This window comes from Leucoraja erinacea, chromosome 16 (genome assembly GCF_028641065.1).
Source record: "Leucoraja erinacea ecotype New England chromosome 16, Leri_hhj_1, whole genome shotgun sequence".
Lineage (NCBI taxonomy): Eukaryota > Metazoa > Chordata > Chondrichthyes > Rajiformes > Rajidae > Leucoraja > Leucoraja erinaceus.
Window position 1 is genome coordinate 2,331,698 of NC_073392.1, and position 15,633 is coordinate 2,347,330.

A 15,633-nucleotide genomic window follows, 5' to 3' on the forward strand; every position below is an offset into this window, starting at 1 on the left:
TGTTAGGCGGCCAGCAACGGGGGATGCTGGGCGGTTTGTGACGGGGACGACGACGGCGGCGGGTGGAGGCCCAGGCCCCGTGTACTGTACACTACTCTCCACAGTACTTACAGCGGCGGGTGGAGGTGGAGGCCCAGGCCCCGTGTACTGTACTGTACTCTACTCTAGTCTCCCCCCCGCCCAGCGGCCCCCCGTGTACTGTACTCTACACTCCCCTCCCGCCCAGCGGTCCCGTGTACTGTACTGTACACTACTCTCCCCCCCGCTCCGTATACTCTCCCCAGTACTTACAGTGGAGGTGGAGGCCCAGGCCCCGTAGTACTGGAGGTACAGCGTCTACACTAATCTACTCCCCCCTGGCAGCGGGCGGGCAGTACTTACAGCGGCGGGTGGAGGCCCAGCGGGTACTGTACTCTACACTAATCCTCCCCCCCCCCCCCCCCCCGCCCAGCCCCTGTCCCCGTACTTACAGCGGCGGGTGGGAGGCCCAGGCCCACCTGCACTCTACTCTTCCCCCCCAGCGGTCCCGTGTACTTTTACACTACACTCCCCCCCAGCCCAGTAGCGTGTACTCTACATTACTCTCCCCAGTAGTTACAGCGGCTGGAGGTGGAGGCCCAGCGGCCCTTGTACTCTACTCTACCGAGCTCGCCTCTCCCCTGACTCTCCCCGTACTTACAGCGGCGGCGGCGGCGGGTGGAGGTCCAGCCCAGCTCTCCCGTGTACTCTACTCTACCCCCCCCCCACACCCCACAGCCAGCGGGTACTCAGCTCCCCTCTCCCCAGTACTTACCAAAGATTGGCTGCGTCTCACCTGGCAGTGGCGGCCGGCCAGCGGAGGGGCAATGTACTCACCCAACCACCCAGCCTGGAGCTGTGAAGTCCCCGACAACCCCCGTGTTCTCACCGCGGCTCAGCTCCCCTCCCCCCTGCTCTCACAGTGGCTCCGGCCAGCGGCGGGCAATGAACCTGGGGTAAGTTGTCAACTTTGCTTCACCTCCGTGTCTATGGTGGACAAAAATGTTGGAGAAACTCAGCGGCTGCGGCAGCATCTATGGAGCGAAGGAAATAGGCAACGTTTCTGGCCGAATCCCTTGGGTTTCGGCCCCGAAACGCCCCGAAACGTTGCCTATTTCCCAAGGGATTCACCCCGAAACGTTGCCTATTTCCCAAGGGATTCACCCCGAAACGTTGCCTATTTCCCAAGGGATTCACCCCGAAACGTTGCCTATTTCCCAAGGGATTCACCCCGAAACGTTGCCTATTTCCCAAGGGATTCACCCCGAAACGTTGCCTATTTCCCAAGGGATTCGGCCCCGAAACGTTGCCTATTTCCCAAGGGATTCACCCCGAAACGTTGCCTATTTCCTTCGCTCCATAGATGCTGCTGCACCCGCTGAGTTTCTCCAGTATTTGTGTCTGCCTTCGATGTTCCAGCATCTGCAGTTCCTTCTTAATAACCTCATCTATGTTTGGTGGCGCACAAGGTGGTGCTGCTGTCCCGGCGGGGAGCTCGGTGAGGAGCCTGAGTGGTGGTTCGGGTTTATTATTATTGCCCCGTGTAGCGAGCTACAGTGGAAAGCTTCATTTCACACGCTGTCCAAACAGATCAGATGACACTATACAATAGACACAGGAGTAGGCCATTCGGCCATTCGAGCCAGCACCGCCATTCAATATGATCATGGCTGATCATCCCCAATCAGTGCCCCGTTCCTGCCTTCTCCCCATATCCCCGTTATTTCTAAGAGCCCTATCTAACTCTTGAAAGCATCCAGAGAATATGCCTCCACCCGAGGCAGATGATTCCACAGACTACACAAACACAATGTGTCTGAAGGAACTGCCGATGCTGGTTTGTATCAAAGATAGACACAGAATGTGACATTTCGGGCTGGGACTTTTCTGCAGGCTAAAAGACTGCTGTATATTTAGATCAATTCAATCGAAATAACTGCCAATAAGTACGAATACAAGCAACTGCAAAGGCTGGTTTATAAAACAACTGAAGAAGGACACAAATACAATCATTTGCAGTGGCCAGAGTGAGGAGCCACAGTGGCAAAAACAGACACGGTGTTTAGTTTCATGTACCAAGGTAAACTGAAAAGTGCTTTGTCGTGTGTTAGCCAGTCAACTGAAAGACTATACGTGACTATCATGTATGCAAACTTTACAATCATGTTAAGTGCTGGAGAAACTCAGTGAGTCAGCAGCATCTCTGGAGAACATGAATGGGTGACTTTTTGGGTCAATGCCCTTCTTCATACTTCAAATATTTTATATACCAACATCTGCAGTTGCTTGTGATCTTATTGGCAATTGTTTTGATTGAATTGATTGAAAGATACAATATGGGAACAGGCTCTTCAACCCACCAAATCCATGCCGACTATTGATCACCCTTCACACTAGTTTTGTCATCCCATTTTCTCGTCTGCTCCCTACACACCAGGAACAAATCAAACTACAAACCCTTGGGGGAAAAATTGAGGCACCCAGAGGAAATCCACGTGGCCACGGGAAAAACATACAAACTCTGCACAGGCAGAGTCCAGAACCAGGGGTCACAGTTTAAGAATAAGGAGTAAGCCATTTAGAACGGAGATGAGGAAACACTTTTTCACACAGAGTTGTGAGTCTGTGGAATTCTCTGCCTCAGAGGGCAGTGGAGGCCGGTTCCCTGGATACTTTCAAGAACGAGCTAGATAGGGCTCTTAAAGATAGCGGAGCCAGTGGTTATGGGGAGAAGACAGGAATTGGGTTATGATTGTGGATGATCAACCATGATCACATTGAATGGCGTTGCTGGCTCGAAGGGCCGAATGGCCTACTCCTGCACCTATTGTCCATTGCAGCACCCGAGGTCAAGATCAAACTAGGTTCTCTGGGGCTGGGAGGCAACGGCTCTACCATCTGTGTATTATGTGTTGGTCTTTAGAAATTGAATTATTGTATTAAATCACACACATTGTACTGGATTGTTACTTCTTGCAGTGAATGAATGATTTCACATGCTAATGAACTACTTTTGAAAAACGGATGCTGGAATCCTGAGCAAAATAAGTACAGGAGTAACTCAGTAGGTCAGGCAGCATCTGGGGTGGGAATGGACACACAACGTTTCCAGTTGGGACTGAGGAAAGTTCTGAGGTATTGGTCTGAAGAAAGATCCTGACCCAATAAGTCAACTCGGCGGGTCCTGCAGCACTTTGTGTTTTATTTTAGAAAAACAGTTGTTACTTTGTGAGATTCAGATTCCTTGCCAGCATGGTTCCATATCTGGAGAGATAAATACAAGTTTGTTAGTGTTTTTGGGTGCATTGATTAGTTTCTGAAGTTCTTTGCTCTTCAAATAGAGTTAATGTTGTTGAATATCGTGTTATTCTGTAACACCATTGAGGGGAAGCCCTTCAAATATCATTCAGAACACTTCCTTCATGTTGTGCATTTGTGCTGAAGGCTCTGTTTTTAAATCCTGTAATAGGATTACTGGACAGTGACACAGAGGCACGGCCATGCGGATGGATTGCACTATGCTTTTCTTTGACATGTTTTACCTGGACTATTTTTGCAGGGCTTTGTATTCTGGTTGAGAAAATGGTCATACTGTAAAACGTCTACTGGATTCTGGAAGGTTGTGCTCTTTGTGTTTTGCGAACATTAGGAGCAGGGATGGACCACTCAAAACCTGCTTTGCTATTGAATCTGAAGAAACGTTGCTTATTTCCTTCGCTCCATAGATGCTGCCTCACCCGCTGAGTTTCTCCAGTATTTTTGTCTACCTTGCTATTGAATCAAATCATGCTAGTTGAAGTTTAGAGTATGAAGTAAAATGGAAAGCATAACTCGAGGTAATGAGTTTACTATTGAAGTGCATATTAAAGGTTTTTTTCTCTTACCATAAATGAAGCCAAAAGAATGGGTTAACCAGTTAGCAGATTCAGTGAAGAAAAAAAAACTAATGCCTTTATATATATAAATTTAATGTGTATATATAAACTGAGTTGTAAATTTCAAGGCTAATGAAATTGGCTAGTAACGTAATCGACTGGCGCATTTCCACTCTAGTGGGACCCAATCCAAACAAAACAAAAGTTTAGAGCACAGTTATAAGGAATAGGAGTCGGATTAGGCCATTCGGCCCATCAAGTCTACGGTCGGCACAAAATGCTGGAGTAACTCAGCGGGACAAGCAACATCTCTGGAGAGAAGATATGGGTGATGTTTCGAGTCCAGACCCTTCTTCAGAAGAGGGTTAGGGTTCAGACGAAGAAGGGTCTCGACCCAAAACGTCACCCATTCCTTCCCACCATAGATGTTGCCTGTCCCGCTGAGTTACTCCAGCATTTTGTGTCTATCTTCGGTTTAAACCACCATCTGCAGTTCCTTCCTACACATAAATAATCGCACATTTGCGGTAATATTTATGAACATTTTTATAGGAGTTTTTAAACAGCAATGTAGCAGTGAAACAATGGTTAAAGGCTGCTCAAGGATTTGTTGTTTGTTTAGAAATGTTTCAATCCTGATAAGTAGAATGCTGTGATGATTTTAAGATTGAGTACTGGAGAATGAAGAACCAAAGTTTCGTTCTGGGATGCTTGTTTTCGTCACCACCACCTGATTAGTGAAATCAATCATTTCTGACCTTAATAGCAGGTAGACAAAATGCTGGAGTAACTTAGCATGACAGGCAGCATCTTTGGAGAGAAGGAATGGGTGACATTCCGGGTCGAGTCCCTTCCTCAGACGAAGGTTATGGTCAGGGTTCAGACGAAGAAGGGTCTCGACCCGAAACGTCACCCATTCCTTCTGTCCAGAGATGCTGCCTGTCCCGCTGAGTTACTCCAGCATTTTGTGTCTACCTTCGATTTTAAACCAGCATGTGCAGTTCTTTCCTACTGATCTTAATACCTTTGGTTTGCTTGAGGAATTCCATGTTCATTGTAAGAAAAGGAAGGGACAGAAAATCGATGTTCTTCCCAAGTTGTTCTGCAAACAAGAGCAACACTCTGTAGTTAACTATTCTCTGTTTAAATGATAGATGTAGAGCATAACTAGAGGGATAGAAGATATACATATTAAACATGTTACATGTTTGCTAGTAAAAACTAACAAGTTGTATTTGAGCCATTTGTACTAGATATTAGCTCAGTATATAAAAAAAAGTGCAGAGATTATACTCAATAAGGACTTCAAACAAGAATGCCAGTTTTGATCCAACAGATTTCTGAGATGCATACTAACAATTTATGCTTGCTTGTAGGGATGGTTTGAAACTTGAAACACAGCTTTTGAATGGAAAGCCTAAGTTAATTTTAGCACCTTATGGTAAGTGTTAAATTTAGTCGTTGTTTTTAAGTGTTTACAATTCATTCGTCGTCACTATTTTGGATGCATTGACGCTATATTTTATTGGCTGAAATAGGGTCATTGTATTATATTTTGATCTTCCTCTATGAAAATACAAAAATATTTCCATGTCATGTAACCCAGTGAAGAATAGTAAGTTTTAGTAATGTGTATTTAATCTAAAATATTTTTTTTCTTGGTTAAATCTTATTACAGATGTTTCATCAAAAGAAACTAAGAAGGTAAGTGGTCCTACTTTCCTTATTTGTATGTATATTGGTGGGAAAAAAATCCCCTGCCATTTCTACATTCTGATGCATCCTTTCCCTTTCCATGATCAAACAAGGCCTCTTCTAGTTTAGAGATACACATGGAAATAAGCTCATCAGCCCACTGATACAGCTTGGGGCAAAGGTCCTTCATCCCACTGAGTCCACGCTGACTATCCATCACCCATTCACACTGGTTCTGGTTGTGAATGAATTTTAACTGTGTTCATGTTCACCCCCCAACTTGTCTTGTTGCTGCCTATCCCTAGCCTCAAGTTAAAGTAGCCTCAAGTTAAAGTAGGTCCATAAAAATGTGTACTCCTTCTCCCTTATAAGGCAAACATTTAGTTTGTATCTCCTGATGTTGGGAGGATTGATTGATTAATTGAAACAGGCCCATCAGCCCACTCATCGAATTAATGCTGACCATTGATCACCTGTTCTCACTAGTTCTATGTTATCCCACTTTTAGTCAGGAGCTCGAAACTGAAGCAAGGAGAGTTTATTTTTATTTGAAAAGAAATGTTTCACTGACTAGGACTTTATTCCTTGGAGTGGAAGAGGCGGAGGGGGGAATCTTGTAGAGGTGTTGGAATCGCAAGAGGAATAGATAGAGTGAATGCCATAGTTTTTTTTCCAGGGTAGGGGAATCAACAACCATAGGGCCTGAATTTAAAGTTAGATGGGGATGATTTAATAAGAACCCGGAGGCAACCTTTTCACATAGAGGGTGGTGGGTATTGAGTGTTTTTGCCACAAGTAATGAGACAGGTACAATAACATTTAAAAGTCATTTGGACAGGTAGTTAGGAAAAGTTTAGAGAGATATGGGTCAAATGTGGGCAAATTGGACCAGCTTAGATGGTGGCCATGGACAAGTTGGGCCGAGCAGCCTGTTTCCGTGCAGTATGTCTCGGTCAATGACTGAATTGAAATGAAGGAATTATGAAGGAATAATGCCATGGTTAATCGAGGAAGATGTTATAGATACAGGTATCTAAACAGAGAGCCGGGCAAAGTCATTATACGGGAGGATTGGGTTGAATACATTAACATGGAATATTGTGGAAATAGCACATACAAATATTTAAAATCTTGACTGGTGGAGCGGGTTGGATAAAGAGACAAATTGGTTAAATGGAACCAAGATTGAAACAAATAAAATATTGGACTTTATTTAACTGCATATTATTGAAGTGATTTTCATTCTGAGGTGCCACATCTATACATCTTTGGCTCACAAGAGAATTTAAAATTTAACCTTTGAACGTTCAATCATGTTGTTCCTTGTAATACTTCATTCACTGACAGATGAAGTACAAGAACAGGATAATCCATCCACTGAAATCGAAACAAATTTTACAAGTGGCTTCACCTCATGAGAACAATTCCAAGAATGAGAAGCCTTTGTTGAAACCTATTGTAACCAACACTAGTGTGGCCCCTGGGAAAGGAGAAAGTACAGAACTCGTCACAGAAAAAAAGGCAGACGACAAAACTAAACGCAATTGTGAAACAATTTCCAAAAATGGACAACCTGGAATTAAAACTTCCGTGAAGAAACTTGGCATAACGAAGCAACAGCCACCAAAGAAACAACAAATCACATCTGATGAATTAAGAGAGAATTTGGTATGTCTGACCCAGGAGCAACTTCAACAGATTTTGGCATCTGTAGGCCAAGCTAACAAATCTTCCAACCAAAAGCAGGAAAGGGACAAAAGTACAAAGCCAGGTAGGTGTTGTGATGATGTCCTTATTCACCCAGCAGTTTTCTAATTTGGTCTGTCACATCTTCAAACATTTTCACACAAAGGGTGGTGGATGTATGGAACAAGCTGCCAGAGGAGGAAGTTGAAGCAGATACTATCCCAACATTTAAGAAGCAGTTAGACAGGTATATGGATAGGACAGGTTGGGAGGGATTTGGGCCAAATGCGGGCAGGTGGGTCCAGTGTAGCTGGGACATGTTGGCCGGTGTGGGCAAATTGGGCCGAAGGGCCTGTTTCCACGCTGTATAACTCTATGACTATGATTTGCATTTCTTCATTTGCTTTGTGAACAACATCAGACCTTTGATTGAAAACAGAAATTGTTAGAAACACTCAATAGATCAGGTGGCATCTGTGGAAAACGAAACAAGTAATGTTTCAGGTCAAAGCCTTCTTCAAATATGAGATTAAAATAAGGAAGTTTTAAGTTGTAGAGAAAGTGACAGCAGGGATAAGGGAATAGCTGTACCAGGGTTCCAGAAAAGGTGACAGAATCCAATCCAATCATTCAGACTAGACAAGGCATAGAAGGATACTCACCTAATGTGGACAAGTGGCATTAGTTTGAATGGGCAAAAAAGGTTGACATCAATGTGGTGGGCTGAATGGCCTGCTTCTGAGCTGTGTAAAATCATTGATATTGCAGGTTATTGTCCATAGGTTTTGGGGCAAATTCCTAAGATAATTATTTTCCTCAGTTATTGTACATGTTGACTGCTCAATTGTAATTTATTCTTATTCTTGTTTAGTCATCAAACATTTTGCATAAACGTAGTACTATTGCTGTGTGAATGATTGCTATATTATGACAAGGGCATGTCGAGGAATCCTCATGCTTGGGACGTTTCCTCTACCAAACACGTTGAAAGTAGCGCTGTAAATCGGTACAGGAGTTAAATATCGATGTTGGATCTTGATCAAATTGTGAACCTACAATAGGATCCGTTTACAACAGCAAGAACATTTGAAGAAATGTATTTTTATTTTTCAACAGGTAAAGGAGCTAAAGAAACACAAGCAACAGATGAGGAGCTGAAGGGGGAAAACCCAACCTCGCAGAATGAAGTTGGCTGCAACAATAACAAGGCCACACGGGGCAATAGTTCATGCCGGGATTCACGGGCATCCCAGACATCTGGAGTAGTTGTTGCACAAGCAAACATTGTACAAACTGAAAACACTGGTAATAAGTAGGTATCTGAAACCGATCAAAAAGATTGTCTTTTTTTACACAGCAGATCCAAGTTTCAATGTCATTATCCCAACTGCAGTGCAAAGTGGCCCAGTTGATGTATACCGCAGCAGCTCATACCACTCTGGTCAGGAAGCGCTTGGTGACAAAGCAGAAAATGCAGGAAACACTCAGCAGGTCAAGCAACATCTGTGTACAGAGCAATAATGTTAATGCTTTGGGCTGCAAACGCTCGATCTGAATTGGGTAAAGAGAGTAATTGGACAGCTTTTACAATTGAGGTTACATCCAGAATAAAATACATGTACTATAAAAGAAAACCAGTGATGGAAGGACTTGTTTGTGCAAAGAATCTCAGAAGAATATACCAAAACCTCTAGTCCAATATCAGTTTTTGGGAATTTAGTTGAAAGATATGATTGAAAAGAAAATTTGCAGTGTCAGATTATTCTACATTTGGAAAGGCAGGCAGAGTCATCATGGATTTGTTTGAGGGAGATTTTGTTTGACTAATTAGTGTTTTTTGGAAGAGTAACTCAATATATTGAGTTTGATGGTGAAGATGGTAGCCTGAGGCTTCAGGATGATACTGACCAGTTGATAAGATAGGCAGCACAATGGCAAATTAAATTTCATCCTGAAAGTGTAAGGTGATGTTTTTTTTGTGTGGGGGGAGGAGGGAGTTGGGGGTAAAATATGGGTGGGACCATAGGAAGTACCAAAGATTATAGAGGAGCTCCTCTATAATCTTTGGTAAGTACTGTGAAACAAGAGGACTTTGGTGTACTAATCTAAAGCTACCAGAAGGTGGCAGCACAGGCAGGCATGTAGACTGGTGTTGGTCTGAATTAGCCACAGCAAAGCGTGTAAAATAAAACAAGGCGATCTTGGTACAGCTTGACAAAATGTTGGTTAGGCAACACCTGATACATTGTGTGCATTTCTGGTTGCCACACTAGAGGAGGGATGGGATTGCTCGGTGAAACGAAAGAGGCAGAGGAAACGTGCAGAGGAAATTCATACCGATGTTTCTAATGGAGGGGTCTTTCCGTTACGAAGATAGATTGGAAAATACTGAAATATTGAGGAAGGGTCCCGATATGTCACCAATCTATGTTCTCCAGAGATGCTGCCTGACCTGCTGAGTTCCTGCAGCACTTTGTATCTTTTTGGGTATATTTTCTCTGTATGCAAGTCCAGTGCTTGAATTTGTTTGGTGGTCATTGCAACCAAACAAGTGGCATGGCTTCCTGTGATTATCTAAAACTGGTCAAATAGTATGTTAGACAATGACCTTGGTCTGCAAGGCTATATCTCCTTCACTTTAAAATTAAAATCAAATCTTTTATTAAAACAAAGTAAGACAAATATCCCTTCTTTATGAACAGGGCGCCTTTGAGCAGCGCCATTCAAACGAAAGATGGTCTTTTCGGAAACTTGGGAGAAAGAGAAAATTCAAAAGAACAGCTGCTCCACACGAGCTCACATTATAAACCCAAAACAGTGCTCATAAGGAAGCCAAAAGAATCCAGTGGAAAAAGGAATTAGGTACTTGATGATAAATTTCTAAATTTCACCACTTATGACAAGGGATTTGATATTTGAAGAAAATGTTAGATTCTATGATATGTTTTTCTTTGCAAATTGTCTTATTTTTGTTAACAGAGTAGTCCTTTTTTTGTCTTCCACTGCATAATATGAGCTACAGTTCAGTTTAGTTTGTCACGTGTACCGAGGTACAGTGAAAAGATTTTGTTGCATGCTATCCAGTCAGCAGAAAGACTCGAAAGCATGCAACAAAAGCTATTGAATGTCTGCTTTCGATCCAACTGCAGTTAAACCACACGTCTGCTCTTCACTAATTTGACTTTTCCGAGTTTCCACTCGAGCAAAAACATTAAAAAATATTTTTTAAATGGCATTAAAACTTTGCTATGATTTGATTTTTGGGATCAATAATACTGTCTGGCTTATATAATTAACAATACGTTTGGTTGGTGTAAATCTAGATGAACAGGTGGCTTTAAAGAAACAACTACAGAAAAATAATGAAGTTTCAGAATTTTCGGAATGGAATCCATGGGGAAAGCGAGATGCAGGGGCACCTGTGCGATCCAACACAAAGAAAATACTTGAAAACTTTAAAGGAAAGGTAAGGATCAATAATTGTATAAATGTTTTCTCTCTCCCCACCCCCCCCCTCCTTTTCTGCATGGTGTTGCTCCTTTAAACATAGAACAGTACATCACAAGAGCAGGCCCTTCAGCCTAAAATGATGGTGCAGGACTCCATGCAAGTTAAACTGATTTTCTGTGCCTGCACGTGGTCCATATCCCTCCATTCTCTGCATATCTAAAAGCTTTTTAAACTCTTATTTGTTTCTCTATGTTTAAGAAGGAACTGCAGGTGCTGGAAAATGTGACATATGACAATAAAACACTCTTGACTCTTGAATAATAACAAGACTGTACAATGTGTGTGTCTGTGAACATAAAGGCAAGAATCCTTAAGATTCAGATTCAGATTCAATTTTAATTGTCATTGTCAGTGTACAGTACAGAGACAACGAAATGCATTTAGCATCTCCCTGGAAGAGCGACATAGCACATGATTTGAATAAATAATAATAAGTGTCCGGGGGGGGGTGGTGATTGGCAGTCACCGAGGTACGTTGTTGAGTAGAGTGACAGCCGCCGGGAAGAAGCTGTTCCTCGACCTGCTGGTTCGGCAACGGAGAGACCTGTAGCGCCTCCCGGATGGTAGGAGGGTAAACAGTCCATGGTTGGGGTGAGAGCAGTCCTTGGCGATGCTGAGCGCCCTCCGCAGACAACGCTTGCTTTGGACAGACTCAATGGAGGGGAGCGAGGAACCGGTGATGCGTTGGGCAATTTTCACCAGCCTCTGCAATGCCTTCCGGTCGAAGACAGAGCAGTTGCCATACCATACTGTGATGCTGTTGGTAAGGATGCTCTCGATGGTGCAGCGGTAGAAGTTCACCAGGATCTGAGGAGACAGATGGACCTTCTTCAGTCTCCTCAGGAAGAAGAGACGCTGATGAGCCTTCTTGATCAGAGTAGAGGTATTGTGGGTCCAAGAGAGGTCATCGGAGATGTTGATTCCCAGGAACCTGAAGCTAGAAACACGTTCCACCTCCGTCCCGTTAATGTGGATGGGGGTGTGCGTGCCGCCTCTGGACTTCCTGAAGTCTACAATGAGCTTCTTGGAGTTAAGGGCCAGGTTGTTGTCAGCGCACCATGCTGCTAAGTGCTGGACCTCCTCCCTGTAGGCCAACTCATCGTTGTTGCTGATGAGGCCAATCACCGTTGTATCATCTGCATACTTGATGATGGTGTTAGTACCATGTACAGGTGTGCAGTCATTAAATGTGAGAAGGCAAAATCTACCCTTTACTTTTGCACTATAGTTTCAAGAGAATACTTTCTATACATATTTTTCACAGATCTATTTGGTAGTTTATAATGATTTGACAATGTCATGAATTTCAAGTGAATTGCTGAATCCATATACTCCAACACACATGATGGCATGATATTAATTGGTTGTAGCAATAATGCAATACTACTTAGCGGAAATATATCCTCCTGATGCATTGAAACTTAGATTAGCATCTAAACAATTGCCATGCGGAAATGTTGTAGCGATGTAAAACTCTAGTTCAAAATCGTCAATAGGATAAGTGTAAAATGGCCAGTGTGGATTTGATGGGCCAAAGGCCTGTGCTGTTTTCCCCTGCTTATTTCTCTCAAATCTGCAAGGAATGATTTATTTTCTTTTAGTACAGCCAACAATAGTATAACCTTTCTAATATGTTGTACGGAAAGTGCTGCTGTGCATTAGAAGACTGTAATATACCTATTGTTGTCTTCCCTTAGTCCCCAGCGAGTTCACCAGCTGCAACTGGTCCTCACGCTGATGGTCGAGTGATCAGCACCGCCCCCACTGTGACAAATGCCCCAAATACAGATGTTGCTCCGGACGCTCTCATTGGAAAAGCTTCAAGTTTTAGTTTGTCAGATCTGCCTGCTGCCATTCGTTCAGTCTTTGTCCTTGGGGTAAGAGTATAATTTCTACCTCTCTTTCACCAAAAATAATAATGAAATAGGAAAAATTGGTACCTGCCCCCGAGGAATTCTAACCATGAGTGACACAATACTATTGGGAAGGAATTAAGTGGGAAAACGTTTACATTTGGGGCAGTAGGTAACTTGTTTATATCATAATTTTGATTAAATGCACGGTTATTCATATTTTCACACTTCCCTTGGGGAATGGTAGTGCGTTGTGGAAGGGTTTACAGGCTGATCAAAGTGACCGCGTTTCACACCATTTAAAATAATTTAGATTTGCTTGTTTGACACAATTCAGTAAAACAAAAAAAAGCAATATGACATTATCCATGATTTGCTTTAATTAAGCCTGTGAGAAAGAGTGTAATTCTGAAGTGCTTCTGTTATCCCGGCAGGATTATGCCCCACGCGACCATCTTCTCAGTGCAATCAAACGTGACCAGCAAAAAAAGTGGCTGCTAGAACTTGATAAACAAAGGGAGGCGGACCAAAACAGGAGGCTGAAGGAAAAGTTAGAATATTCAGAGGTAGTTTTTAATAGTAGAATATGTACCTGGGCACATTCTGTCCATCAATGTTTGATTCCTGATGTGTTGTATTGTGAACCTGACAAAGCGCCAAAATCTGTTTTTTCTTGCTTAAATAGAGGCCATCTACTAGACATGTAGAAGTGCAGAAAGCACTTATGAAGTTCTCTTCTTCTCACTCCTGTTGAAGTGTCAACAACTTTACCAAACCAATGTTGTGGGATAATTTTGCAGTTAGAGATGCATCACATTGTCCTTGATATGTGTGCAACATATTTCAACATTTTAATTTTATTTAGCGCTATCAGAGATTTCAATACATTTTGAGAGACAATATTGCAATTCTTCTCGCAAAATACCAGTGCTGGAACAACTGAGCAGGTTAGACAGCATCTGTGGAAGGGGAATGGACAGACAACCTTTCTCAGACTGACTAGTGAGGGGAGGAAAGCAGGAAAAGAGAGGTGGGGGCAGTATGAAGCCTGGCAGGTGATGGGTGGATAGATACAAAGTACTGGAGTACAGGTCATACATACATACATACATCATCAGGCAGAGTTGCTGCCTGACCTGCTGAGTTACTCCAGCACTTTGTATACAGGAGGGGATCCACATAATGTGTAATTATGAACACTGGAGCACAAAGGACATAGAGGTATACAAAATCATGAGAGGAATAGGTCGGGTAGATGCACAGAGTCTTTTGGCCAGAGTAGGGGAATATGGGACCAGAGGACATAGGTTCAAGGAGAAGGGGAAAAGATTTAATAGGAATCTAAGGGGTAACTTTTTCACACAAAGGGTGGTGGGTGTATGGAACAAGCTGCCAGAGGAAGTAGTTGAGGCTGGGACTATCCCATCATTTAAGAAACAGTTAGACATGGATAGGGCAGGTTTGGAGGGATATGGACCAAGCGCAGGCAAGTGGGACATGTTGGCCGGTGTGGGCGAGTTGGGCCGAAGGGCCTGTTTCCACACTGTATCACTCTATTACTTGGATTGTCCAGCTTTCCCATTCAGTCCTTATGAAATTGATTAAAACTTCTCCTTTGTTTTCCACCATCAGCCATTCTATTTCTGTTTTATTAGGGTGATGATCACAGCAGATGGGCCATGCACTTTGACTCTTACCAAAGGAAACTTCCCCAGCCGTCCCCAGTCTCTGTAAATATCCTTGGATCAATACTGGAAAAGTCAGCCGCATCAGGGGACGGCCAAGCCAATGTGCTGCAGCTGCTTCCTGCCCAGGCCTCTCCTCTACCCATTCAACATAGTGGTTCTGCTGGAGACGATGCAGCGTTGATGAATGGTGACACTCCATGTGATCTGTCCAACGCACAAAAGTCAAGGTTAGATTTAGCTATGGGTTTTCCTGCAAAGGCTAGTAGTGGTAACTTTCATTTAACACACTTACCTAACTGCATTCCACATCATTTACTTTGAATCAAATTAGTTCATGTGTATGAGAGAAGTGTGAGCAAGATTTAGGACTTCTATCACTGTGTCCCATTTTAAATATCACAACTATTTCTGTGCAGGTTTCACTTTTGTTCAGAGGCCATCTGTAATTTTAAATGTTTAAGGAACTGTAAATGCTGGAACAATCGAAGGTAGACAAAAATGCTGGAGAAACTCAGCGGGTGAGACAGCATCTATGCAGCAAAGAGATGGGTGATGTTTTGGGTCGAGACCCTTCTTCAGATTAAAATTCATTTAAAATGTATTTTTGTAGACAATAGACAGAACAAATGACTACATAAAACAGTACAGCACAGGAACGGTCCCTTTGCCCATAATGTCAGGTTAACCTAACCTCTGCTTGCATGTGATCCAACTCCCTCAATGCAGGTGGGACTAGTGTAGCTGGGACAAGTTGGGCCGAAGGGCCTGTTTCAACGCTGTATCACTCTGACTCTGCATGTCCTTGTGCCTGTCTAAAAGCCTTAAATGCCACTATGGTATCTGCCTCCACCACTCGGTAGTGTGTTCCAATCCCCAGTCCCTCTGGGGGCAAAAGGGACAGTGCTAACTGAGCATCTACACTTCACTGTTAGGTACATAATGTCAAAAACACATCAATATACTCAGAAAACAAATATAGATAGATAGATATATATATATAGATATATATATATAGATAAAGGGCGGGCACGGTGGCGCTGCGTTAGACTTGGTGCCTCACAACGCCAGAGACCGGAGTTCGATCCTGACTACAGGTGCTGTCTCTACAGAGTTTGTACGTTCTCCCTGTGACCGTGTGGGTTTTCTCCGGGTGCTCTGGTTTCTTCCAAATTCCAAAGACGGCAGATCTGTAGAGTTAATTAGATTTTTTTTTTTTTTTTTTTTAAAGTAAAATTTTCCATAGGGTGTAGGATAGTGTTAGCGTATGGAGTGATCGCAGGTCAGCGCAGACTGGGTGGGCCGAAGGGC

General features: G+C 43.2%; 1 protein-coding gene across 2 annotated transcripts in view; it reads left to right on the forward strand.

Moving 5' to 3' along the window:
- The first annotated feature begins 888 nt into the window (after nucleotides 1–888).
- Nucleotides 889–15,633, forward strand: part of ccdc66 (coiled-coil domain containing 66) — a 36,803-nt gene continuing 22,058 nt past the window's right edge. The window contains exons 1-11 of one of the 2 annotated variants that reach the window (XM_055647524.1): nucleotides 889–974; nucleotides 5,270–5,334; nucleotides 5,572–5,597; nucleotides 6,936–7,359; nucleotides 8,391–8,586; nucleotides 9,977–10,057; nucleotides 10,102–10,136; nucleotides 10,598–10,740; nucleotides 12,482–12,661; nucleotides 13,072–13,203; nucleotides 14,293–14,552. In XM_055647524.1, coding sequence (XP_055503499.1) covers nucleotides 964–974; nucleotides 5,270–5,334; nucleotides 5,572–5,597; nucleotides 6,936–7,359; nucleotides 8,391–8,586; nucleotides 9,977–10,057; nucleotides 10,102–10,136; nucleotides 10,598–10,740; nucleotides 12,482–12,661; nucleotides 13,072–13,203; nucleotides 14,293–14,552 — 1,553 coding nt within the window. In that variant the 5' untranslated portion in view covers nucleotides 889–963. Of the gene's footprint in view, nucleotides 975–1,949; nucleotides 2,099–5,269; nucleotides 5,335–5,571; nucleotides 5,598–6,935; nucleotides 7,360–8,390; nucleotides 8,587–9,976; nucleotides 10,058–10,101; nucleotides 10,137–10,597; nucleotides 10,741–12,481; nucleotides 12,662–13,071; nucleotides 13,204–14,292; nucleotides 14,553–15,633 lie in introns of those variants that run through there. The other variant, XM_055647526.1, reaches the window with a different exon arrangement.